General features: G+C 45.4%; 1 protein-coding gene across 2 annotated transcripts in view; it reads right to left on the bottom strand.

Moving 5' to 3' along the window:
• Positions 1-22755: 22755 nt before the first annotated feature.
• LOC139411715 (WT1 transcription factor b) overlaps positions 22756-27346 on the bottom strand; it is a 20038-nt gene continuing 15447 nt past the window's right edge. The window contains exons 4-9 of one of the 2 annotated variants that reach the window (XM_071158389.1): positions 26392-26469; positions 25614-25722; positions 25218-25365; positions 25017-25106; positions 24619-24702; positions 22756-23831 (exon numbers count right to left, since the gene is read on the bottom strand). In XM_071158389.1, coding sequence (XP_071014490.1) covers positions 23710-23831; positions 24619-24702; positions 25017-25106; positions 25218-25365; positions 25614-25722; positions 26392-26469 — 631 coding nt within the window. In that variant the 3' untranslated portion in view covers positions 22756-23709. Of the gene's footprint in view, positions 23832-24609; positions 24703-25016; positions 25107-25217; positions 25366-25613; positions 25723-26391; positions 26470-27346 lie in introns of both variants that reach the window. The other variant, XM_071158388.1, reaches the window with a different exon arrangement.

Genomic DNA, 27346 nt, shown 5'->3' with positions numbered 1-27346 from the left:
AGTTTAATATTGTGGTAGCTAGGTGACGCGGTTAGTTTAATATTGTGGTAGCTAGGTGACGCGGTTAGTTTAATATTGTGGTAGCTAGGTGACGCGGTTAGTTTAATATTGTGTTAGCTAGGTGACGCGGTTAGTTTAATATTGTGGTAGCTAGGTGACGCGGTTAGTTTAATATTGTGGTAGCTAGGTGACACCTTTTAGTTTAATATTGTGGTAGCTAGGTGACACCTTTTAGTTTAATATTGTGGTAGCTAGGTGACACCTTTTAGTTTAATATTGTGGTAGCTAGGTGACACCTTTTAGTTTAATATTGTGGTAGCTAGGTGACACCTTTTAGTTTAATATTGTGGTAGCTAGGTGATGCGGTTAGTTTAATATTGTGGTGGTTAGTTTAATATTGTGGTAGCTAGGTGACGCCGTTAGTTTAATATTGTGGTGGTTAGTTTAATATTGTGGTAGCTAGGTGACGCTGTTAGTTTAATATTGTGGTGGTTAGTTTAATATTGTGGTAGCTAGGTGACACCGTTAGTTTAATATTGTGGTAGCTAGGTGATGCGGTTAGTTTAATATTGTGGTAGCTAGGTGACACGGTTAGTTTAATATTGTGGTAGCTAGGTGACACCGTTAGTTTAATATTGTGGTAGCTAGGGGATGCGGTTAGTTTAATATTGTGGTAGCTAGGTGACACGGTTAGTTTAATATTGTGGTAGCTTGGTGACACCTTTAGTTTAATATTGTGGTAGCTAGGTGATGCGGTTAGTTTAATATTGTGGTAGCTAGGTGACAACGTTAGTTTAATATTGTGGTAGCTAGGTGACAACGTTAGTTTAATATTGTGGTAGCTAGGTGACAACGTTAGTTTAATATTGTGGTAGCTAGGTGATGCGGTTAGTTTAATATTGTGGTAGCTAGGTGACGCCGTTATTTTATATTGTGGTAGCTAGGTGATGCGGTTAGTTTAATATTGTGGTAGCTAGGTGACAACGTTAGTTTAATATTGTGGTAGCTAGGTGACAACGTTAGTTTAATATTGTGGTAGCTAGGTGACAACGTTAGTTTAATATTGTGGTAGCTAGGTGATGCGGTTAGTTTAATATTGTGGTAGCTAGGTGACGCCGTTATTTTATATTGTGGTAGCTAGGTGATGATTTAGTTTCATATTGTGGTAGCTAAGTGACACGGTTAGTTTAATATTGTGGTAGCTAAGTGACGCGGTTAGTTTAATATTGTGGTAGCTAGGTGACGCGGTTAGTTTAATATTGTGGTAGCTAGGTGACGCGGTTAGTTTAATATTGTGGTAGCTAGGTGACGCGGTTAGTTTAATATTGTGTTAGCTAGGTGACGCGGTTAGTTTAATATTGTGGTAGCTAGGTGACGCGGTTAGTTTAATATTGTGGTAGCTAGGTGACACCTTTTAGTTTAATATTGTGGTAGCTAGGTGACACCTTTTAGTTTAATATTGTGGTAGCTAGGTGACACCTTTTAGTTTAATATTGTGGTAGCTAGGTGACACCTTTTAGTTTAATATTGTGGTAGCTAGGTGACACCTTTTAGTTTAATATTGTGGTAGCTAGGTGATGCGGTTAGTTTAATATTGTGGTGGTTAGTTTAATATTGTGGTAGCTAGGTGACGCCGTTAGTTTAATATTGTGGTGGTTAGTTTAATATTGTGGTAGCTAGGTGACGCTGTTAGTTTAATATTGTGGTGGTTAGTTTAATATTGTGGTAGCTAGGTGACACCGTTAGTTTAATATTGTGGTAGCTAGGTGATGCGGTTAGTTTAATATTGTGGTAGCTAGGTGACACGGTTAGTTTAATATTGTGGTAGCTAGGTGACACCGTTAGTTTAATATTGTGGTAGCTAGGGGATGCGGTTAGTTTAATATTGTGGTAGCTAGGTGACACGGTTAGTTTAATATTGTGGTAGCTTGGTGACACCTTTAGTTTAATATTGTGGTAGCTAGGTGATGCCGTTAGTTTAATATTGTGGTAGCTAGGTGACACCGTTAGTTTAATATTGTGGTAGCTAGGTGACACCGTTAGTTTAATATTGTGGTAGCTAGGTGACACCGTTAGTTTAATATTGTGGTAGCTAGGTGATGCGGTTAGTTTAATATTGTGGTAGCTAGGTGATGCCGTTAGTTTAATATTGTGGTAGCTAGGTGACCCCGTTAGTTTAATATTGTGGTAGCTAGGTGACCCCGTTAGTTTAATATTGTGGTAGCTAGGTGACACCGTTAGTTTAATATTGTAGTAGCTAGGTGACACGGTTAGTTTAATATTGTGGTAGCTAGGTGACGCCGTTAGTTTAATATTGTGGTAGCTAGGTGACGCGGTTAGTTTAATATTGTGGTAGCTAGGTGACACCGTTAGTTTCATATTGTGGTAGCTTAGTGACGCGGTTACTTTAATATTGTGGTAGCTAGGTGACACCGTTAGTTTAATATTGTGGTAGCTAGGTGACACCGTTAGTTTAATATTGTGGTAGCTAGGTGACACTGTTAGTTTCATATTGTGGTAGCTAAGTGACGCGGTTAGTGTAATATTGTGGTAGCTAGGTAATGCGGTTAGTTTAATATTGTGGTAGCTTGGTGATGCAGTTAGTTTAATATTGTGGTAGCTTGGTGATGCAGTTAGTTTAATAGTGTAGTAGCTTGGTGATGCAGTTAGTTTAATATTGTGGTAGCTAGGTAATGCGGTTAGTTTAATAGTGTAGTAGCTTGGTGATGCAGTTAGTTTAATATTGTGGTAGCTAGGTAATGCGGTTAGTTTAATAGTGTAGTAGCTTGGTGATGCAGTTAGTTTAATATTGTGGGAGCTAGGTAATGCGGTTAGTTTAATAGTGTAGTAGCTTGGTGATGCAGTTAGTTTAATATTGTGGGAGCTAGGTAATGCGGTTAGTTTAATAGTGTAGTAGCTTGGTGATGCAGTTAGTTTAATATTGTGGGAGCTAGGTAATGCGGTTAGTTTAATAGTGTAGTAGCTAGGTGATGCAGTTAGTTTAATATTGTGGTAGCTAGGTGATGCAGTTAGTTTAATAGTGTGGTAGCTAGGTGATGCAGTTAGTTTAATATTGTGGTAGCTAGGTGATGCAGTTAGTTTAATATTGTGGTAGCTAGGTGACCCCGTTAGTTTAATATTGTGGTAGCTAGGTGACACCGTTAGTTTAATATTGTGGTAGCTAGGTGACACCGTTAGTTTAATATTGTGGTAGCTAGGTGATGCAGTTAGTTTAATATTGTGGTAGCTAGGTGATGCAGTTAGTTTAATATTGTGGTAGCTAGGTGACACCGTTAGTTTAATAGTGTGGTAGCTAGGTGATGCAGTTAGTTTAATATTGTGGTAGCTAGGTGATGCAGTTAGTTTAATATTGTGGTAGCTAGGTGATGCAGTTAGTTTAATATTGTGGTAGCTAGGTGACCCCGTTAGTTTAATATTGTGGTAGCTAGGTGACCCAGTTAGTTTAATATTGTGGTAGCTAGGTGACCCAGTTAGTTTAATATTGTGGTAGCTAGGTGATGCAGTTAGTTTAATATTGTGGTAGCTAGGTGATGCAGTTAGTTTAATATTGTGGTAGCTAGGTGACTATGTTTGTGCTTGGTATTTTAATTGACATTCCTTTGACATTTTCCAAGTTTATTGAATCTGTGATTAGCAGTGAATTTGTATATAATCCCATTCTAGTTGGCTGATGTTGAGTATTTCATAAATAACTAACAGGTAAACAATTTCTTGGAATCCCATGTTGTAACCCATGAATAGACATTCGTTTAGGGATACATTTGAATGTCTGACATTCGACACCGATTTTGAGTAATTGTATTTTTTAAATAAAAATAAAAACATTTGAGTAATTTAGGAGACACTTAACCCTAATCGCTCCTGTAAATCGCTCTGGATAAGTGCCTTGGTCAAGGACATATCGACAGATTTTTCACCTAGTCGGTTCAGGGATTCAAACCAGCGGCCTTTAGGTTACTGGCCCAACACTCTTAACTGCTAGGCTGCTAGTACTACCTCCTCCTGGGTCTTCACGAAAAGAGACATTACACTTTGTAATGGTTGGGTTTTCTGTGGTTTAGTAAATCATTTGAGGTCTGGAGTCAGGCATTTAAATAATCCCGGTATAAAAATACTAAGTAGTTTAATATGACGATCCACACAACGTGTGTGTGTGAGAGGTTCTTTGGTATATTCACATGTTTCTTTGTACATTCACCTCACAGTTATGTTTAACAGCCTGCTGTTTGAAAGAAGTCCCTAATCATTCACACTGTGTGTGTGTGTGTGTGTGTGTGTGTGTGTGTACAGGCATGCTCTCAGAGGGCTCTCATATAAGTCTTTATGGAACAGCCCCTCTCCAGTGATGATAATGAGCCCTGTGGGTGAGGAGGAGGGGGGGGGGGGGTAATGGGCATATTAATGCTGTCAGCCCCTCAAACTCACAAGCACACACTCATTTTTACACACACACAAAGTAAGCCTACATCATACCACTGGAACAGTGATGGTGTTTTCTAAGAAACTGTAGGCTTTTACATTTGGGGCGAGGGCCAACCAAAGCAGTAACAAAAGACCTTTAGATTTGGGGCGAGGGCCAACCAAAGCAGTAACAAAAGGCCTTTAGATTTGGGGCAAGGGCCAACCAAAGCAGTAACAAAAGGCCTTTAGTTTTGGGGCGAGGGCCAACCAAAGCAGTAACAAAAGGCCTTTAGATTTGGGGCAAGGGCCAACCAAAGCAGTAACAAAAGGCCTTTAGATTTGGGGCGAGGGTCAACCAAAGCAGTAACAAAAGGCCTTTAGTTTTGGGGCGAGGGCCAACCAAAGCAGTAACAAAAGGCCTTTAGATTTGGGGCGAGGGCCAACCAAAGCAGTAACAAAAGGCCTTTAGTTTTGGGGCGAGGGCCATCCAAAGCAGTAACAAAAGGCCTTTAGTTTTGGGGCGAGGGCCAACCAAAGCAGTAACAAAAGGTCTTTAGTTTTGGGGCGAGGGCCAACCAAAGCAGTAACAAAAGGCCTTTAGATTTGGGGCGAGGGCCAACCAAAGCAGTAACAAAAGGCCTTTAGTTTTGGGGCGAGCGCCAACCAAAGCAGTAACAAAAGGCCTTTAGTTTTGGGGCGAGGGCCAACCAAAGCAGTAACAAAAGGCCTTTAGATTTGGGGCGAGGGTCAAACAAAGCAGTAACAAAACAAAATAAACCAGTGGAAGACACATCAGAAAGCCTGACTGAAAATGTGTCTTGAGTCTACAACAATATTATATTCCTCCCTCACCATTAGCCACCAATACTACATTCCTCTCCTGTCTTTTCCAGATATCTCTATTTCTTCCCTCTCTCCATCTATTCTCATATTTTTTCTCCTCTCTCAGGCTGTGGATACCAAAGCCCAGGGTTGTGTTTCTGATGGTCTGTTGTGGCTCATTTGACCCTTCCTCTACCAAGGCGTTCATAACAGACAGACTGCTATCCTGAACAGAGGTCTGGAACTACCAATGCGTTCATAACAGACCCCTATCCTGAACAGAGGTCTGGAACTACCAAGGCATTCATAACAGACCCCTATCCTGAACAGAGGTCTGGAACTACCAAGGCGTTCATAACAGACCCCTATCCTGAACAGAGGTCTGGAACTACCAAGGCGTTCATAACAGACCCCTATCCTGAACAGAGGTCTGGAACTACCAATGCGTTCATAACAGACCCCTATCCTGAACAGAGGTCTGGAACTACCAAGGCATTCATAACAGACCCCTATCCTGAACAGAGGTCTGGAACTACCAAGGCGTTCATAACAGACCCCTATCCTGAACAGAGGTCTGCAACTACCAAGGCATTCATAACAGACCACACTATGTGGGTCTTCCAGGCCTATAGGACATCTGCATATGGTTGAATATATACGGTGTTACTATGTGGGTCTTCCAGGCCTATAGGACATCTGCATATGGTTGAATATATACAGTGTTACTATGTGAGTCTTCCAGGCCTATAGGACATCTGCATATGGTTGAATATTCATATTTAAACTTTATCTGTTTGACTCTTATCCTCAAAGACAGATGCAGTTTGCTGTTGTTGCTCCATTCAGATGCGCGTGCGCACGTTTGTGTGTGTGTGTGCACACGTTTGTGTGTGTGTGTGTGTGCATATGTGTGTGTGTGTGTGTGTGTGCGCACGTTTGTGTGTGTGCGTATGTGTGTGTGTGTGTGCGCACATTTGTGTGTGTGTGTGTGTGTGTGTGTGTGTGTGTGTGTGTGTGTGTGTGTGTCAGCATGCTCTAGTACCCTCAAACTCAACTCTGGACCTGGAAGCCAGTTCCACTGCGTTTTTTCATTGGGGTAGAACAGAACCATCAGGCTCCAGACCTGGTAGGGTCAGAGTTCAATACCTCTGCTCTGGTATTTGCTGCCTTAAGTATGAACCTTTGCATGTTTTAAGTTTTTGTGACGACAAAGTCTGAAGTGGAGGCATCAATCTGTTATATGTCACCTGTGGAGAGATCTCAATACTGAGAGAAGTCAGAATGACCCTGTATCTCTCCCTTATAGGACTTTACTCAGAATTATCCTGTATCTCTCCCTTATAGGACTTTACTCAGAATGACCCTGTATCTCTCCCTTATAGGACTTTACTCAGAATGACCCTGTATCTCTCCCTTATAGGACTTTACTCAGAATGACCCCGTATCTCTCCCTTATAGGACTTTACTCAGAATGACCCTGTATCTCTCTCTCCCTTATAGGACTTTACTCAGAATGACCCCGTATCTCTCCCTTATAGGACTTTACTCAGAATGACCCTGTATCTCTCCCTTATAGGACTTTACTCCATCTAGTGTAGAAAATATGGAAGTGCATCTCAGCCTGTCTTACAATTTTACCCGTCTGTACATCATGAGCTTTACACCCCTGCCTATTATGGAATGAGATCCTTTTGGAACTTCTTCAGAGGGACCTGGGTTCAGTTTCATAAAGAGTCTACCCCACTTATTAATTTGTTCCCTCACTAACTCCGTTCTTAATTTATTACACAGGAGGATAACACTGAAACTGTCCTTGCATATGATCTAACTACAGAAGAGCACGATTAGATTCCAAAAGCATGTGATCAGGATACATCAGTTAGTTTGTTTGGTTGGAAAACATTGCAAAATAAAATTCCTATCAAATCTATTTCTGTATGAGAGAGAAACATTGTTGTCTATACCTTTTAGGACAATCCACATCTTCCTCTATCCATCATCCTTCATCTCTCTATCCCTCCATCCATCCCTCTATCAAATCTATTTCTGTATGAGAGAGAAACATTGTTGTCTATACCTTTTAGGACAATCCACATCTTCCTCCATCCCTCATCCTTCATCTCTTTATCCTTCCATCCATCCCTCTATCAAATCTAATTTGATTTGCCACATGTGCCAAATACAACAAGTGTAGACTTTACCGTGAAATGCTTATTTACAAGCCCTTAACCAACAGTGCAGTTCAAGAAGAAAATATTTACCAAGTAGGATAAAATAAAAAGTAAGAACAGAAAGTAACACAATAAGAATAACAATAACGAGGCTATATACAGGGGGCACCGGTACCGAGTCAGTGTGTGGGGGTACAGGCTAGTTAAGGTTATCTGTACATGTAGGTGGGGGCGAAGTGACCATGCATAGGTAACAAACAAACAGCGAGTAGCAGCAGTGTGCAAAAGGGGGAGGGATCAATGTAAATTGTCCGGTGGTGATTTTTATGAATTGTTCAGCAGTCTTACGGCTTGGGGGTAGAAGCTGTTGAGGAGCCTTTTGGTCCTTGACTTGGCGCTCCGGCACCGCTTGCCGTGTGGTAGCAGAGAAAACAGTCTATATGAGTGACTGGAGTCTCTGACAATTATATGGGCTTTCCTCTGACACTGCCTATTATATAGGTCCTGGATTACAGGAAACTTGGCCTCAGTGATGTATTGGGCCATTCGCACTACCCTCTGTAGGGCCTTACGGTCAGATGCCGAGCAGTTGCCTTACCAGGCGGTGATGCAACCGGCCAGGATGCTCTCGATGGTGCAGCTGTAGAACCTTTTGAGGATCTGGGGACACATGCCAAATCTTTTCAGTATTCTGAGAGTGAAAAGGTTTTGTCGCGCCCTCTTCACGACTGTCTTGGTATGTTTGGACCATGATAGTTCATTGGTGATGTGGACACCAAGGAACTTGAAACTCTCAACCCTTTCCACAAGGCCATAAGGCTATAAGGCCATAAGAAGAAAATGCTCACCCAGAAGCAGCGCTCCTAGTGGCCGGGGACTTTAATGCAAGCATACAAATCAGTTTTACCAAATGTTTACAAGCATGTCACATGTGCAACCAGGGAAAGAAAAATCCTAGATCACCTTTACTCCACACACACAGAGATGCATACAAAGCTCTCCCCTGCCCTCCATTTGGCAAATCTGACCATAATTATATCCTCCTGATTCCTGATTACAAGCAAAAACTAAAGCAGGAAGTACCAGTGACTCGCTCAATACGGAAGTGGTCAGATGACGCGGATGCTACACTACAGGACTGTTTTGCTGGCACAGACTGGAATATTTTCCGGGATTCATCCAATGGTATTGAGGAATACATCGCCTCAGTCATCGGCTTCATCAATAAGTGCATCGATGACGTCGTCCCCACAGTGACTGTACGTACATGTCTCAACCAGAAGCCATGGATTACAGGCAACATCCGCATCAAGCTAAAGGCTAGAGCTGCCGCTTTCAAGGAGTGGGAGACTAATCTGGATGCTTATAAGAAATCCCACTCTTCCCTCAGACGAACCGTCAAACAAGCAAATCGTCAATACAGGGCTAAGATTGAATCGTACTACACCGGCTCTGACGCTCGTCGGATGTGGCAGGGCTTGAAAACTATTACGGACTACAAAGGGAAACCCAGACGCGAGCTGCCCAGTGACGCGAGCCTACCAGATGAGCTAAATGCCTTTTATGCTCGCTTCGAGGCAAGCAACACTGAAGCATGCACGAGAGCACCAGCTGTTCTGGATGACTGTGTGATAACGCTCTCAGTAGCTGATGTGAACAAAACCTTTAAACAGGTCAACATTCACAACACTGCTGGGCCAGACGGATTACCAGGACGTGTATTCAAAGCATGCCTGGACCAACTGACAAGTGTCTTCACTGACATTTTCAACCTCTCCCTGACCGAGTCTGTAATACCAACATGTTTCAAGCAGACCACCATAGTCCCTGTGCCTAAGGAAGCGAAGGTAACCTGCCTAAATAATTACCGCCCCGTGGCACTCACGTCGGTAGCCATTAAGTGCTTTGGAAGGTTGGTCATGGCTCACATCAACAGCATCCTTCCGGACACCCTAGACCAACTCCCATTCGCATACTGCCCCAACAGATCCACAGATGACGTAATCTCAATCACACTCCACACTGCCCTTTCTCACCTGGATGAAAGGAACACGTGTGAGAATGCTGTTCATTGACTACAGCTCAGTGTTCAACACCAGAGTGCCAACGAAGCTAATCACTAAGCTAAGGACTCTGGGAGTAAACACCTCCCTCTGAAACTGGATTTTGGACATCCTGACGGGCCACCCCCAGGTGGTAAGAGTAGGCAACAACACATCTGCCACACTGACCTTTAACACTGGGGCCCCTCAGGGGTGTGTACTTAGTCCCCTCCTGTATTCCCTGTTCACCCACGAATGCGTGGCCAAACACGACTCCAACACCATAATTTAGTTTGCTGATGACACAACAGTGGTATGTCTGATCACCGACAACGATGAGACGGACTATAGGGAGGAGGTCAGAGAACTGGCAGTGTGGTGCCACGACAACAACCTCTCCCTCAATTTGAGCAAGACTAAGGAGCTGATCATGGACTACAGGAAAAGGTGGGCCGAACAGGCCCCCATTAACATCGATGGGGCTGTACCTTATAGGATGCCCTCCATCCTTCCATCCCTCTATCCCGCCATCCCTCTATCCATCCGTCTATCACTTCATCCCTCTATCTCTCTACCCTTCTATCCCTCCATCCCTCTATCCCTCCATCCTTCTATCCCTCTATCCCTCCTATTCCTCCATCCCTCTCTCCCTCCATCCCTCTATCCTTCTATCCATATATCCCTCCATCCCTCTATCCCTCTTCTTCCTCCCTCCATCCATCCATCTCTCTATCCCTCATCCTTCTATCCATCTATCCCTCCATCCCTCCTCCTCGCCCCTCTGTCCATCCATCTCTCGATATCTCTATCCCTCCATCCCTTCCGATTGAGCCGACATATGCAGATTTTCCCCCGAATACGGTCTCCGCTAACGCAGGAATATTTCCTTTAAATGTCAATCAGGCTACAACATGAAACTTCTATAATATTGATTGAATCCAGCCCAATGTCTCATTTTCCATCCCTCCATCTTCAGGAAGCAGGGTCCTGTGATCTGATGTCTCACATGATGGAAACACATCTAATCTTATTTCAGCCTAGCATCCTCCACAAGAGGGGAGTTGAGAGAAGACGAGATGAGAGAAGACGAGATGAGAGGAGGAGAAAGGAGAGAAGACGAGATGAGAGAAGATGCGATGAGAGGAGGAGAGAAGACGAGATGAGAGAAGACGAGCTGAGAGGAGGGAAAAGGAAAGGAGAGAAGATGAGATGAGAGAAGATGAGATGAGAGAAAGCAAGATGAGAAAGGAGAGAAGATGAGATGAGAGAATACGAGATGAGAGGAGGAGAAAGGAGAGAAGACGAGATGAGAAAAGAAGAGCTGAGAGGAGGGAAAAGGAAAGGAGAGAAGACGAGATGAGAGAAGATGAGATGAGAGAAGGCGAGATGAGAAAGGAGAGAAGACGAGATGAGAGAAGACGAGATGAGAGAAGATGAGCTGAGAGGAGGAGAAAGGAGAGAAGACGATTTGAGAGAAGATGAGATGAGAGAAAGCAAGATGAGAAAGGAGAGAAGACGAGATGAGAGAGGACAAGATGAGAGGAGGAGAAAGGAGAGAAGACGAGATGAGAGGAGGAGAAAGGAGAGGAGACGAGATGATAGAAGACGAGATGAGAGGAGGAGAAAGGAGAGAAGACGAGATGAGAGGAGGAGAAAGGAGAGGAGACGAGTTGATAGAAGATGAGATAGGAGAGGAGGAGAAAGAGAAGAAGAGATTAGAGAAGACGAGATGTGAGAAAGGAGAGAAGACATGATGAGAGAAGACAAAATTAGAGGAGACGAGACGAGATGAGATGAGAGGAGACGAGATGAGAGAAGACAAGATGAGAATCCTGCTAGAATCCTGACTAGAACCAAAAAATTTGATCATATTACTCCAGTGCTAGCCTCTCTACACTGGCTTCCTGTCAAAGCAAGGGCTGATTTCAAGGTTTTACTGCTAACCTACAAAGCATTACATGGGCTTGCTCCTACCTATCTCTCTGATTTGGTCCTGCCGTACATACCTACACGTACGCTAAGGTCACAAGACGCAGGCCTCCTAATTGTCCCTAGAATTTCTAAGCAAACAGCTGGAGGCAGGGCTTTCTCCTATAGAGCTCCATTTTTATGGAACGGTCTGCCTACCCATGTCAGAGACGCAAACTCGGTCTCAACCTTTAAGTCTCTACTGAAGACTAATCTCTTCAGTGGGTCATATGATTGAGTGTAGTCTGGCCCAGGAGTGGGAGGGTGAACGGAAAGGCTCTGGAGCAACGAACCGCCCTTGCTGTCTCTGCCTGGCCGGTTCCCCTCTTTCCACTGGGATTCTCTGCCTCTAACCCTATTACAGGGGCTGAGTCACTGGCTTACTGGGGCTCTCTCATGCCGTCCCTGGAGGGGGTGCGTCACCTGAGTGGGTTGAGTCACTGATGTGGTCATCCTGTCTGGGTTGGCGCCCCCCCCCCCCCCCCCCCCCCCTTGGGTTGTGCCGTGGCGGAGGTCTTTGTGGGCTATACTCAGCCTTGTCTCAGGATGGTAAGTTGGTGGTTGAAGATATCCCTCTAGTGGTGTGGGGGCTGTGCTTTGGCAAAGTGGGTGGGGTTATATCCTTCCTGTTTGGCCCTGTCCGGGGGTGTCCTCGGATGGGGCCACAGTGTCTCCTGACCCCTCCTGTCTCAGCCTCCAGTATTTATGCTGCAGTAGTTTATGTGTCGGGGGGCTAGGGTCAGTTTGTTATATCTGGAGTACTTCTCCTGTCCTATTCGGTGTCCTGTGTGAATCTAAGTGTGCGTTCTCTAATTCTCTCTTTCTCTCTTTCTCTCTCTCGGAGGACCTGAGCCCTAGGACCATGCCCCAGGAATACCTGACATGATGACTCCTTGCTGTCCCCAGTCCACCTGACTGTGCTGCTGCTCCAGTTTCAACTGTTCTGCCTTATTATTATTCAACCATGCTGGTCATTTATGAACATTTGAACATCTTGACCATGTTCTGTTATAATCTCCACCCGGCACAGCCAGAAGAGGACTGGCCACCCCACATAGCCTGGTTCCTCTCTAGGTTTCTTCCTAGGTTTTGGCCTTTCTAGGGAGTTTTTCCTAGCCACCGTGCTTCTACACCTGCATTGCTTGCTGTTTGGGGTTTTAGGCTGGGTTTCTGTACAGCACTTTGAGATATCAGCTGATGTACGAAGGGCTATATAAATAAATGTGATTTGATTTGATTTGATTTGATGAGAAAGGAGAGAAAAGAGAGTGCCATGTATCAGAATGTAAAAGTGTGTGTGTGTGTGTGTGTGTGTGTGTGTGTGTGTGTGTGTGTGTGTGTGTGTGTGTGTGTGTGTGTGTGCGGTTGTGTGTGTCTGTGCGTGTTTGTTTGTGTGTGTATATGTATATGTGCCCCCTCTCTAGGGACCATCCCATTGTTCCTTTTTTCTACGACAGACTCAAGGTGTTTTCCTCTCCTGTCTTCCCTCCCTCCCCCCCCTCATCTCTCCTCCATCTCTTCTCCCTGTGTGAGAATGTAACCCTCCCAGGCCGCATCTGAGCTCGGGCCCCCGAGGGCCCTACAGTCCCAGTGCTCCAAACCCCAGCAGCCCCTCAGGTTCCCCACTCTACCATAGGGAATTCCAAGGGCCCCCCAGGCCTTCAGACTATGGAGCAGCAGCCCAGCACAGGGGAGCCAGCCCAGAGGGGGAAACGTGTCTGGGAACACAACTAATGCTTCAGTGAGCATGGAGACAGCTCTCAGCCTTCTGTTGGTGTAGCTCTGCATGTGTCTGGGCATAATCTGAAGGAGGACATTTTGCATACACATATGCAGATGTAGGATCTTCATTTGAGACAGTTTGCTACAACATTACATTTTTTATAATTCTGCAGCCACAGGAAATGTGCATTATTATGTGGATTATAATTAATGGACATGTGTGTACGTGTTGATATATTTTTCATAAGGGAAAAAAAGTCAAATTCAAAATGGAAATTATAAACTTCAGAAGCCTTTTTAAACCTCAAATACACTAAAAGTTTTACAAAGGAAAGTTCTCCTGCAACAGGGTGATCAAATTAAGATCCTGTGTGTGCAGGAACACAGGTAGTTGTGCTCAGTAGGGGTCTAGCCTGCGAAGAACTCTGGTTCCCTGCTCTGCTCCTCAGCCCACTAACATTCCAGTCGACTGGTTCAGTTCTATAACCTCTGATTTACACCAGGACTTGCTCTGCTCCCTCAACCCACTCACATTCCAGTCAACTAGTTCAGTTCTATAACCTCTGATTTACACCAGGACCTGCTCTGCTCCTCAGCCCACTCACATTCCAGTCAACTAGTTCAGTTCTATAACCTCTGATTTACACCAGGACCTGCTCTGCTCCTCAACCCACTCACATTCCAGTCGACAGGTTCAGTTCTATAACCTCTGATTTACACCAGGACCTGCTCTGTTCCTCAGCCCACTCACATTCCAGTCAACTAGTTCAGTTCTATAACCTCTGATTTACACCAGGACCTGCTCTGCTCCTCAGCACACTAACATTCCAGTCAACTGGAGAATAGCTGGATCAATGGAAGAAGGTTTAGGTCTGTGTCTTTTACGGTGTGTGTGATCAGGGCCTTTTGACGGCACTAACCAAGATTTTGCCATGGAGCGTAGAATTTTTTTTAAAGCAAGGGCCATAGGGAGGAGAACAAATGTTACAGTTTTATAACACATTTCATGCAATTCTACACATTTTACCATGAATTATGCCATGCTACTTTGATATCTGAGTGAGAATGACTAACCAAATCAACGGGGCCCCCTGGAGGTCAGGGCCCCTGGGCACGTCGCTATTCGGCCATGATTACTACAAGTTTAGATAGCTGGCTAGACCATCAAAAAATTGTGAGCTGATATGACTAATTCAGTGACTGTCAGTGATTGACACAAGATAAAAACTGATAAACGATTCACAACCACAATTATAAATTGCACCTGGTGTAGTGTTACCTCTGCTCCCTGCAGTCAGTCTCCTGCTGGGGGTGTATTGGAGTGGGTAAAACTTGGTAAAACTATAGACTCCTCTGTCTTCTTCTGATCTCTCCCTCCATACTGGTACCCCCACAGAGACAGACCAAAGAGAAGCACTGCTTAATCAGAGTACAGTGGGATTAGCAGAGAGAAAACCCCCAGGGATATCAACCCAGATCACACCAGCCCCGGCTTCAAATGACTGACCCATGACCCAGACATAGAAGGCTGCCATTATAATATTTCTAATTTAGTTTGGCGTGTATCCATGTCCATCTCAGAACTGATTCAGGCGGTGGAGTTGTGTAAAGAATGTGTGTGTGTACGTGCGTGTGTGTGCCTGTGTGCGTGTGTGTGTTTCTGTCTGCACCATGTGATCAGCCTGATGACCAGGTTTTAAGAGGTATTACAACTATAAGCCAGTATATACACTGAGTATACAAAACATTATGAACACCTGCTCTTTCCATGACAGACTGACCAGGTGAATCAGTGTAGATGAAGGGGAGGAGATGGGTTAAAGAAGGATTGTTAAGTCTTGAGACATGGATTGTGTATGTGTGTTATTCAGAGGGTGACTGGGCAAGACAAAATATTTAAGTGTCTTTGAACAGGGTATGTAGTAGGTACCAGGCCCACTGGTTTGTAATAGAACTGCAATGCTGCTGGGTTTTTCACGCTCAACAGTTTCCCGTGTGTATCAAGAATGGTCCACCACCCAAAGGACATCCAGCCAACTTGACACAACTGTGGGAAGCATTAGAGTCCAAATGGGCCAGCATCTCTATGGAACGTTTTTGACACCTTGTAGAGTCCATGCCCCGACAAATTCAGGCTCTTCTGAGGGCAAAATCCCTCCTCATTAACCCACACAGAGCCATACAGCAGCCCTCATCATTAACCCACACAGAGCCATACTGCAGCCCTCATCATTAACCCACACAGAGCCATACTGCAGCCCTCATCATTAACCCACACAGAGCCATACAGCAGCCCTCATCATTAACCCACACAGAGCCATACTGCAGCCCTCATCATTAACCCACACAGAGCCATACTGCAGCCCTCATCATTAACCCACACAGAGCCATACAGCAGCCCGCATCATTAACCCACACAGAGCCATACAGCAGCCCCCATCATTAACCCACACAGAATCATACAGCAGCCCTCATCATTAACCCACACAGAGTCATACAGCAGCCCCCATCATTAACCCACACAGAGCCATACTGCAGCCCTCATCATTAACCCACACAGAGCCATACAGCAGCCCTCATCATTAACCCACACAGAGCCATACAGCAGCCCGCATCATTAACCCACACAGAGCCATACAGCAGCCCCCATCATTAACCCACACAGAATCATACAGCAGCCCTCATCATTAACCCACACAGAGTCATACAGCAGCCCCCATCATTAACCCACACAGAGCCATACTGCAGCCCTCATCATTAACCCACACAGAGCCATACTGCAGCCCTCATCATTAACCCACACAGAGCCATACAGCAGCCCGCATCATTAACCCACACAGAGCCATACAGCAGCCCCCATCATTAACCCACACAGAATCATACAGCAGCCCTCATCATTAACCCACACAGAGTCATACAGCAGCCCCCATCATTAACCCACACAGAGCCATACTGCAGCCCTCATCATTAACCCACACAGAGCCATACAGCAGCCCTCATCATTAACCCACACAGAGCCATACAGCAGCCCGCATCATTAACCCACACAGAGCCATACAGCAGCCCCCATCATTAACCCACACAGAATCATACAGCAGCCCTCATCATTAACCCACACAGAGTCATACAGCAGCCCCCATCATTAACCCACACAGAGCCATACTGCAGCCCTCATCATTAACCCACATAGAGCCATACAGCAGCCCTCATCATTAACCCACACAGATCCATACTGCAGCCCTCATCATTAAGCCACACAGAGCCATACAGCAGCCCTAATCATTAACCCACACAGAGCCATACAGCAGCCTCATCATTAACCCACACAGAGTCATACAGCAGCCCTCATCATTAACCCACACAGAGCCATACAGCAGCCCACATCATTAACCCACACAGAGCCATACAGCAGCCCTCATCATTAACCCACACAGAGCCATAGAGCAGCCCACATCATTAACCCACACAGAGCCATACAGCAGCCCTCATCATTAAGCCACACAGAGCCATACAGCAGCCCTAATCATTAACCCACACAGAGCCATACAGCAGCCCTCATCATTAACCCACACAGAGCCATACAGCAGCCCTCATCATTAACCCACACAGAGCCATAGAGCAGCCCACATCATTAACCCACACAGAGCCATACAGCAGCCCTCATCATTAACCCACACAGAGCCATAGAGCAGCCCACATCATTAACCCACACAGAGCCATAGAGCAGCCCACATCATTAACCCACACAGAGCCATAGAGCAGCCCACATCATTAACCCACACAGAGCCATACTGCAGCCCTCATCATTAACCCACACAGAGCCATACAGCAGCCTCATCATTAACCCACACAGAGTCATACAGCAGCCCTCATCATTAACCCACACAGAGCCATACAGCAGCCCACATCATTAACCCACACAGAGCCATACTGCAGCCCTCATCATTAACCCACACAGAGCCATACAGCAGCCCTCATCATTAACCCACACAGAGCCATACAGCAGCCCACATCATTAACCCACACAGAGCCGTACAGCAGCCCTCATCATTAACCCACACAGAGCCATACAGCAGCCCACATCATTAACCCACACAGAGCCATAGAGCAGCCCACATCATTAACCCACACAGAGCCATAGAGCAGCCCACATCATTAACCCACACAGAGCCATAGAGCAGCCCTCATCATTAACCCACACAGAGCCATACAGCAGCCCACATCATTAACCCACACAGAGCCATACAGCAGCCCACATCATTAACCCACACAGAGCCATAGAGCAGCCCACATCATTAACCCACACAGAGCCATAGAGCAGCCCTCATCATTAACCCACACAGAGCCATACAGCAGCCCTCATCATTAACCCACACAGAGCCATACAGCAGCCCACATCATTAACCCACACAGAGCCATAGAGCAGCCCACATCATTAACCCACACAGAGCCATAGAGCAGCCCACATCATTAACCCACACAGAATCATACAGCAGCCCACATCATTAACCCACACAGAGCCATAGAGCAGCCCACATCATTAACCCACACAGAGCCATAGAGCAGCCCACATCATTAACCCACACAGAGCCATAGAGCAGCCCACATCATTAACCCACACAGAGCCATAGAGCAGCCCACATCATTAACCCACACAGAGCCATACAGCAGCCCACATCATTAACCCACACAGAGCCATGCAGCAGTTAACATTGACTCATGTTTTATTAAGCTGCATGCTATAACAGGATCACTCCTCCTCTTATTGCCCTGCACACACACTGACACACAACTCCACCCACATCATGCATTACTTCACAGGCCTGAGCAAACTGCCTCTCTGCATCATGTGGTGTAGACACAGACACGCTATACACTCAAAGCCCCTCACAACTGGGGTGTATCAGTTCAGAATGGGATGGATCTGAACTAGGGAAGGTACTGGTCTGGTAACAACAGAGGGTAACATCAGCTTTAGCCCTCCTCCTTTTCATTCCACAATCTCAGATCAATCTGACACAGTAGAATTTGGCCACTGATTCTCACTGACAGGCAGACACTGCCCTCGTGTGGCAGGAGGGTGTAACATCAGAGCATTTTAATTTACTTGGGTGTCAGGAATGGGGATCATGGTGAACATACAGATAAACCAGGTTTCAATCCATGGAGCGCTGTACTAAACGCGCCATTTAAAGGTATTTCCGATTGAGTCGACATGTGAAGCGTTCACCGTGAATGCGAACGTGGGAACAGATCGATAGATTGGATAGAATCCCGGCCTTAGACCTTGATATATGTAGGCTTTTACATGTGTGGTGATGGGATCCAACCAATGGTGTTTATATGTGGTGATGGGACCCAACCAATGGTGTTTATATATGGTGATGGGACCCAACCAATGGTGTTTATATGTGGTGATGGGACCCAACCAATGGTGTTTATATGTGGTGATGGGATCCAACCAATGGTGTTTATATATGGTGATGGGACCCAACCAATGGTGTTTATATGTGGTGATGGGACCCAACCAATGGTGTTTATATATGGTGATGGGACCCAACCAATGGTGTTTATATATGGTGATGGGACCCAACCAATGGTGTTTATATATGGTGATGGGACCCAACCAATGGTGTTTATATGTGGTGATGGGACCCAACCAATGGTGTTTATATATGGTGATGGGACCCAACCAATGGTGTTTATATATGGTGATGGGACCCAACCAATGGTGTTTATATATGGTGATGGGACCCAACCAATGGTGTTTATATATGGTGATGGGACCCACCAATGGGTGCCGACAGAGATGGCCACCTCGCTTCGCGTTCCTAGGAAACTATGCAGTTTTTTGTTTTTTTTACGTGTTATTTCTTACATTAGTACCCCAGGTCATCTTAGGTTTCATTACATACAGTTGAGAAGAACTACTGAATATAAGAGCAGCGTCAACTCACCATCAGTACGACCATCAGTACGACCAAGAATATGACTTTCGCGAAGCGGATCCTGTGTTCTGCCTTTCACCCAGGACAACGGAATGGATCCCAGCCGGCGACCCAAAAAAACGACTTCGTAAAAGAGGGAAACGTAGCGGTCTTCTGGTCAGACTCCGGAGACGGGCACATCGTGCACCACTCCCCAGTATACTTCTCGCCAATGTCCAGTCTCTTGACAACAAGGTTGATGAAATCCGAGCAAGGGTAGCATTCCAGAGGGACATCAGAGACTGTAACGTTCTTTGCTTTACGGAAACATGGCTCACTGGAGAGACGCTATCGGAGTCGGTGCAGCCAGCTGGTTTCTCCACGCATCGCGCCGACAGAAACAAACATCTTTCTGGTAAGAAGAGGGGCGGGGGCGTATGCCTTATGGCTAACGAGATGTGGTGTGGTCACAAAAGCATACAGGAACTCAAGTCCTTCTGTTCACCTGATTTAGAATTCCTCACAATCAAATGTCGACCGCATTATCTACCAAGGGAATTCTCTTCGATTATAATCACAGCCGTATATATTCCCCCCCAAGCAGACACATCGATGGCTCTGAACAAACTTTATTTGACTCTTTGCAAACTGGAATCCATACATCCTGAGGCTGCATTCATTGTAGCTGGGGATTTTAACAAGGCTAATCTGAAAACAAGACTCCCTAAATTGTATCAGCATATCGATTGCGCAACCAGGGCTGGCAAAACCTTGGATCACTGCTATTCTAACTTCCGCGACGCATATAAGGCCCTGCCCCGCCCTACTTTCGGAAAAGCTGACCACGACTCCATTTTGTTGATCCCTGCCTACAGACAGAAACTAAAACAAGAAGCTCCCACGCTGAGGTCTGTTCAACGCTGGTCCGACCAATCTGATTCCACACTCCAAGACTGCTTCTTCCATCACGTGGACTGGGATATGTTTCGTATTGCGTCAGACAACAACATTGACGAATACGCTGATTCGGTGTGCGAGTTCATTAGAACGTGCGTTGAAGATGTCGTTCCCATAGCAACGATTAAAACATTCCCAAACCAGAAACAGTGGATTGATGGCAGCATTCACGTGAAACTGAAAGCGTGAACCACTGCTTTTAATCAGGGCAAGGTGACCGGAAACATGACCGAATACAAACAGTGTAGCTATTCCCTCCGCAAGGCAATCAAACAAGCTAAGCGTCAGTATAGAGACAAAGTAGAATCTCAATTCAACGGCTCAGACACAAGAGGTATGTGGCAGGGTCTACAGTCAATCACGGATTACAAAAAGAAAACCAGCCCCGTCACGGACCAGGATGTCTTGCTCCCAGGCAGACTAAATAACTTTTTTGCCCGCTTTGAGGACAATACAGTGCCACTGACACGGCCTGCAACCAAAACATCCAGCCTCTCCTTCACTGCAGCCGAGGTGAGTAAAACATTTAAACGTGTTAACCCTCGCAAGGCTGCAGGCCCAGACGTTATCCACAGCCGCGCCCTCAGAGCATGCGCAGACCAGCTGGCTGGTGTGTTTACGGACATATTCAATCAATCCCTATCCCAGTCTGCTGTTCCCACATGCTTCAAGAGGGCCACCATTGTTCCTGTTCCCAAGAAAGCTAAGGTAACTGAGCTAAACGACTACCGCCCCGTAGCACTCACTTCCGTCATCATGAAGTGCTTTGAGAGACTAGTCAAGGACCATATCACCTCCACCCTACCTGACACCCTAGACCCACTCCAATTTGCTTACCGCCCAAATAGGTCCACAGACGATGCAATCTCAACCACACTGCACACTGCCCTAACCCATCTGGACAAGAGGAATACCTATGTGAGAATGCTGTTCATCAACTACAGCTCGGCATTTAACACCATAGTGCCCTCCAAGCTCGTCATCAAGCTCGAGACCCTGGGTCTCGACCCCGCCCGGTGCAACTGGGTACTGGACTTCCTGACGGGACGCCCCCAGGTGGTGAGGGTAGGCAACAACATCTCCACCCCGCTGATCCTCAACACTGGGGCCCCACAAGGGTGCGTCCCTCTCCTGTACTCCCTGTTCACCCACGACTGCGTGGCCACGCACGCCTCCAACTCAATCATCAAGTTTGCGGACGACACAACAGTGGTAGGCTTGATTACCAGCAACGACGAGACGGCCTACAGGGAGGAGGTGAGGGCCCTTGGAGTGTGGTGTCAGGAAAATAACCTCACACTCAACGTCAACAAAACTAAGGAGATGATTGTGGACTTCAGGAAACAGCAGAGGGAACACCCCCCTATCCACATCGATGGAACAGTAGTGGAGAGGGTAGCAAGTTTTAAGTTCCTCGGCATACACATCACAGACAAACTTAATTGGTCCACCCACACAGACAGCATCGTGAAGAAGGCGCAGCAGCGCCTCTTCAACCTCAGGAGGCTGAAGAAATTCGGCTTGTCACCAAAAGCACTCACAAACTTCTACAGATGCACAATCGAGAGCATCCTGGCGGGCTGTATCACCGCCTGGTACGGCAACTGCTCCGCCCACAACCGTAAGGCTCTCCAGAGGGTAGTGAGGTCTGCACAACGCATCACCGGGGGCAAACTACCTGCCCTCCAGGACACCTACACCACCCGATGTTACAGGAAGGCCATAAAGATCATCAAGGACAACAACCACCCGAGCCACTGCCTGTTCACCCCGCTATCATCCAGAAGGCGAGGTCAGTACAGGTGCATCAAAGCTGGGACCGAGAGACTGAAAAGCAGCTTCTATCTCAAGGCCATCAGACTGTTAAACAGCCACCACTAACATTGAGTGGCTGCTGCCAACACACTGACTCAACTCCAGCCACTTTAATAATGGGAATTGATGGGAAATGATGTAAAATATATCACTAGCCACTTTAAACAATGCTACCTAATATAATGTTTACATACCCTACATTATTCATCTCATATGTATACGTATTTACTGTACTCTATATCATCTACTGCATCTTTATGTAATACATGTATCACTAGCCACTTTAACTATGCCACTTTGTTTACATACTCATCTCATATGTATATACTGTACTCGATACCATCTACTGTATCTTGCCTATGCCGCTCTGTACCATCACTCATTCATATATCTTTATGTACATATTCTTTATCCCCTTACACTTGTGTGTATAAGACAGTAGTTTTGGAATTGTTAGTTAGATTACTTGTTGGTTATTACTGCATTGTCGGAACTAGAAGCACAAGCATTTCGCTACACTTGCATTAACATCTGCTAACCATGTGTATGTGACAAATAAAAATTGATTTAATTTGATTTGGTGTTTATATGTGGTGATGGGACCCAACCAATGGTGTTTATATGTGGTGATGGGACTTAGCCAATGGTGTAGATGTCTCTCTAGAAGAAAGGGCGATATTGAAGTACATCCAGAGGAATGCATGTTTCTCTTTTAATTTATAGGGGTCCATATGTTCCTGGTTTTGGAGATGTGTGTGGGAGATTTAGGAGGGGGAGACCTGCACCTTGTCCGGGTCACGGAGGGGTTGTGTTATCTCAGTCTGAACCCCGTTGGCTCCTCCTAAGGGTAAGATGTCTTGATATGAAATATGAGACAACACCACATACCAAAAAACGACACAACAACACTGACCAAAAGATCAACATTTAATACATTTGAACAGTACAAAAATACAAAATGACTGTCTAAAAAGGATAGCAAGGAGTCATATATACACAAAGGAAGTGACATTTTACACTGTAGGCACATAAAACACATGTACACATTTCCTCCAGCAATCACAGTATCATTTTCTGTTTTACTCGTTGTCTCGTTGGACATAGAGTGACATTGTCTGTTTCCTAACTCCAGTTTACATGGTCTAGCTCCAGTACATACAGGTCTAGGATCTTAATTTGATATGCAGGAAATGTCAAACTTGTTTGAGGTTTTAAAAGGCTTCTGAAGTTTATAATTTCCAATTTGAAATTTCAGACTTGATTTTCCCTTACAAAAAATATATCAACCCCAACTTAAATGTCTATTAATTATAATCCACATAATAATTCCCATTTCCTGTTGCTGCCGTATTATTTTCTTGCTGTAGCAAACCGTCTCAAATTAAGATCCTACATCTGTAGTAAAACATTTATGGCAGAAAAATGAACATAAAGCCAGTGCAATTATAATACAACAACAAAATAATAACAACTGATGTTCTTCTCACCCAGACAGCAGATTCTTAATCATGTCTCAGGATGAAGCTGGTTGTGTTCATAAGAAAAATATCAACTATTTGATTTATAACAATAAAAACAGGGAATCCTGGGTGGGTTATCAGGGGTTGAAGCTACAGTAACTGTTGATATTCATTGGCTGATGTGACATAAATCTGAGGTGGCATTGATCTGTGCGTCTTCCATCCAAAGGGGTGCATGGTGAAACTATGTTCTTTAGTTGGAGCAATAGAGGCCATATTTGAGTTGTACTTTCCACTTATGGCACTCGTGGGCTTAGGTCCAGTCATCATTGTTGCTCAAATGGCTATGCGTTTGGTACGGTCCAATCCAGTCTAGTCCAGTCCAAAACCGGTTTAGTACTGGTCAGATGGCAGACTGTAATTTGATCAGGTTCCTCTGGTGCATGCTGTGGTGGCGAACTAACTCATCAGACCTGGCAAACTTCTTCTGACAGCTGGACCAGCGGCATGTAAAGGGCTTCTCACCTGAGAGGAGGAGAAGAGAGGAGAGGATAAGAGAAGAGAGGAGAGGAGGAGGAGGATAAGAGACGAGAGGAGAGAAGGAGAAGAGAGGAGAGGAGAGGAGAGAAGAGAGGAGAGAAGAGGAGAGAAGGAGAAGAGAGGAGAGAAGGAGAAGAGAGGAGAGGAGAGAAGAGAGGGGTGAAGGAGAAGAAAGGAGAAGAAGCACGGAGAAGAGGAGAGGATGGAGAGAGGAGTAGAATAGGGGAGAGGAAAAGAGAGGGGAAGAGAAGAGAAGAGAGGAGATGATGAAGAGAGGAGGAGAAGAGAGAGGAGGAGAAGAGAGGAGAGGAGGAAGAGAGGAGGATAATATGGCAGAAAAGGAGAGGAGATGAGAGGAGAGGAGAGGAGAGGAGAGGAGGAAGAGAGGAGGAGAATATGGGAGAAAACGAGAAGAGAGGAGAGGAGAAAAAGAGAGGGGGAAACAAGAAGGGAGAAGAGAGGATTGTCAGTGGTGGCGATGATTTAGTGGTGAGCTGAGCAATAACAAAAAAATTGAATCTGTTATTTAAATTTACAATTAATAAAAGCTTCATAATTGTATACACTCATTAGCATGGTTACTAAGGTAATCATTAGACCTACTGGCTATTTAATTGGTTGTATTTCATTAGGATCCACATTAGATGGAGCTACCACAGCAGCTACTCTTCCTGGGGTCCACATCATAGAAGCAGTGTAGTGACCAGGATAATTAACACAGTAGAAAAGCAGAGGAATAGGTAGAAAATAAAGGTATACGCACTTGTTTTACCTGTATGTGTCCGAGTGTGTGTCTTAAGATGGTCTGACCGTGAAAACTTTCTCTGACAAGTCTCACACTGGAATGGTTTCACTCCTACACAGAGAGAGGTGGAGACAGGGGGGGTTAAGAGTTTATAAAGATTATTTTTAAACTCTAGGTAAAGAGAGAAGAGTTGGAGAGAGAGAGAGAGAGAGAGAGAGAAGCTGAGAGACAGAGAGAGAGAGAGAGAGAGAGAGAGAGAGAGAGAGAGAGAAGCTGAGAGACAGAGAGAGAGAGAGAGAGAGAGAGAGAGAGAGAGAGAGAGAGAGAGAGAGAGAGAAGCTGAGAGAGAGAGAGAGAGAGAGAGAGAGAGAGAGAGAGAGAGAGAGAGAGAGAGAGAGAGAGAAGCTGAGACAGAGAGTTCTGACCTGTGTGTCTGCGTTGGTGTCTCTTCAGTTGATCTGATCTGGAGAATCTCCGTCCACAGTCTGTGAAGTCACACTGATACGGCTTTTCTCCTGCAATCATAATCATCATCACCACCATCATCATCCTCATTATCACAACCACCAGGCCAGTGTAAAGCAAATGACTGTTGTCTGTATGTTGTCTATATGGGGTGTACTGACCCGTGTGTTTCCTGCCATGCATCTGCAGGTGGGAAAGTTTGAAGTATCTCTTATTGCACCCGGGGTAGGCACACACAAACGGACGCTTCTCATTGGTCTCTGATGACCTCACCACAGACGGTGTGATACCAGGCACCCGCCTCACATCCTGAGAGAGAAAGAGAGAGAGCGAGAGAGAGAGAGAGATAAAGAGAGAGAGAGCGAGAGAGAGAGAGAGAGAGAGATAGAGAGAGAGAGGTAAAGAGAGAGAGAGAGAGAGAGAGAGAGAGAAAGAGAGAGAGGGGGTAGAGAGAGAGAAAGAGAGAGAGAGAGGGAGGAAGAGAGAGAGAGTAGGTGAGAGAGTAGGTGAGTGTGTGTGTGCGCGTGCATGAGTGTTTATGCGTGTCGGACCCTGACCTGTAGTCCTCTGTAGAGGCCGTGTGTGTGGATGTGGTACTGGGCACTACAGCTGAGGACCACCGGAGGAGGGGGAGCCGTGGGGTCACTCTCATATCCTGTCCCATGACTGTAAGGGCAGCAGAGGTGAGGCTGGGGTGAGCACAGTGCAGTACCATGACAACAAGATGCTACTCTAACAGTCAGTGATGTCACACTTCTTCCAGTTAATCCTGTTGGAGTGAGAGGGACAAGGGTCAGAGAGGGATGCTTCTATCTGTTATCCTCACACCTTCAGCCTGTCCTCTGTTCAGGGACATATCAGTTCCTACTCCTGTGTTGGTCTTGGTGAGGGGTTGTAAAAATGGGGAAGAGAGAGAAGTGAGAGAGAAAGAGGGAGAGACAGTGAGAGCGAGAGAAAGGGGGAGAGAAAGAGGGAGAGACAGGGAGAGAGCGAGAGAAAGAGGGAGAGACGGGGAGAGAGAGAAAGAGGGAGAGAAAGAGAGGGACAGAGGCAGCAGCTGTGTATTCATTTCATTGTACTCTCATCCCCGTCTTTCTATCCCCCTGGGCAGCAGACCAAATCTTACCTCACTCCTCCCATCCTTCTCTTCCTCCTCCTCCATTACCTCCCTGACTATGGTCAAGGCTCCGCTAAATAAATATACTACAAGAAGCTAAACACACACATACACACATATACACACAACACACACAACACACACATATACACACAACACATACAACACACATTGATGGACCATGCAGATAGAACTCCACAGTCCACCCAGCTTGGTACCTTTTGATGGTGGACAGTGTGTTAGCAGGGTTCCACGCTACACACTCCAGCTGAGAGGCCATCTGGTACAAGTTATCACTGAGGAAAACACACACAGACAGAAAGATCACAGGTTATCACTGAGGAAAACACACACATCACTGAGGAAAACCCACACAGACAGAACGATTACAGGTTATGACTAAGGAAAACACACACACACAGAAAGATGACAGGTTATCACTGAGGAAAACACACACAGACAGAAAGATTACAGGTGATCACTGAGGAAAACACACAGATAGAAAGATTGCAGGTTATCACTGAGAAAAACACACACAGACAGAAAGATTACACGTTATCACTGAGGAAAACACACACAGACAGAAAGATTGCAGGTTATCACTGAGGAAAACACACACAGACAGAACGATTGCAGGTTAACACTGAGGAAAACACACACAGACAGAAAGATTACAAGTTATCACTGAGGAAAACACACAGACAGAAAGATTGCAGGTTATCACTGAGGAAAACACACACAGACAGAAAGATGACAGGTTATCACTGAGGAAAACACACAGAAAGATCACATGTTATCACTGAGGAAAACATACACATACAGAAAGATTACAAGTTATCACTGAGGAAAACACACACAGACAGAAAGATTACAGGTGATCACTGGGGAAAACACACAGATAGAAAGATTGCAGGTTATCACTGAGAAAAACACACACACACACAGACAGGTTATCACTGAGGAAAACACACACAGACAGAAAGATTACAGGTTATCATTGAGGAAAACACACACACACAGAAAGATCACAGGTTATCACTGAGGAAAACCCACACAGACAGAAAGATTACACGTTATCACTGAGAAAAACACACACAGACAGAAAGATTACAGGTTATCACTGAAGAAAACACACACAGAAAGATGACAGATTATCACTGTAGAAAACACACA

This window comes from Oncorhynchus clarkii, chromosome 6 (genome assembly GCF_045791955.1).
Source record: "Oncorhynchus clarkii lewisi isolate Uvic-CL-2024 chromosome 6, UVic_Ocla_1.0, whole genome shotgun sequence".
NCBI classification, from domain to species: domain Eukaryota; kingdom Metazoa; phylum Chordata; class Actinopteri; order Salmoniformes; family Salmonidae; genus Oncorhynchus; species Oncorhynchus clarkii.
Note: the sequence above shows the minus strand (reverse complement) of the source record. Positions and strands in the feature narration are given on the sequence as shown.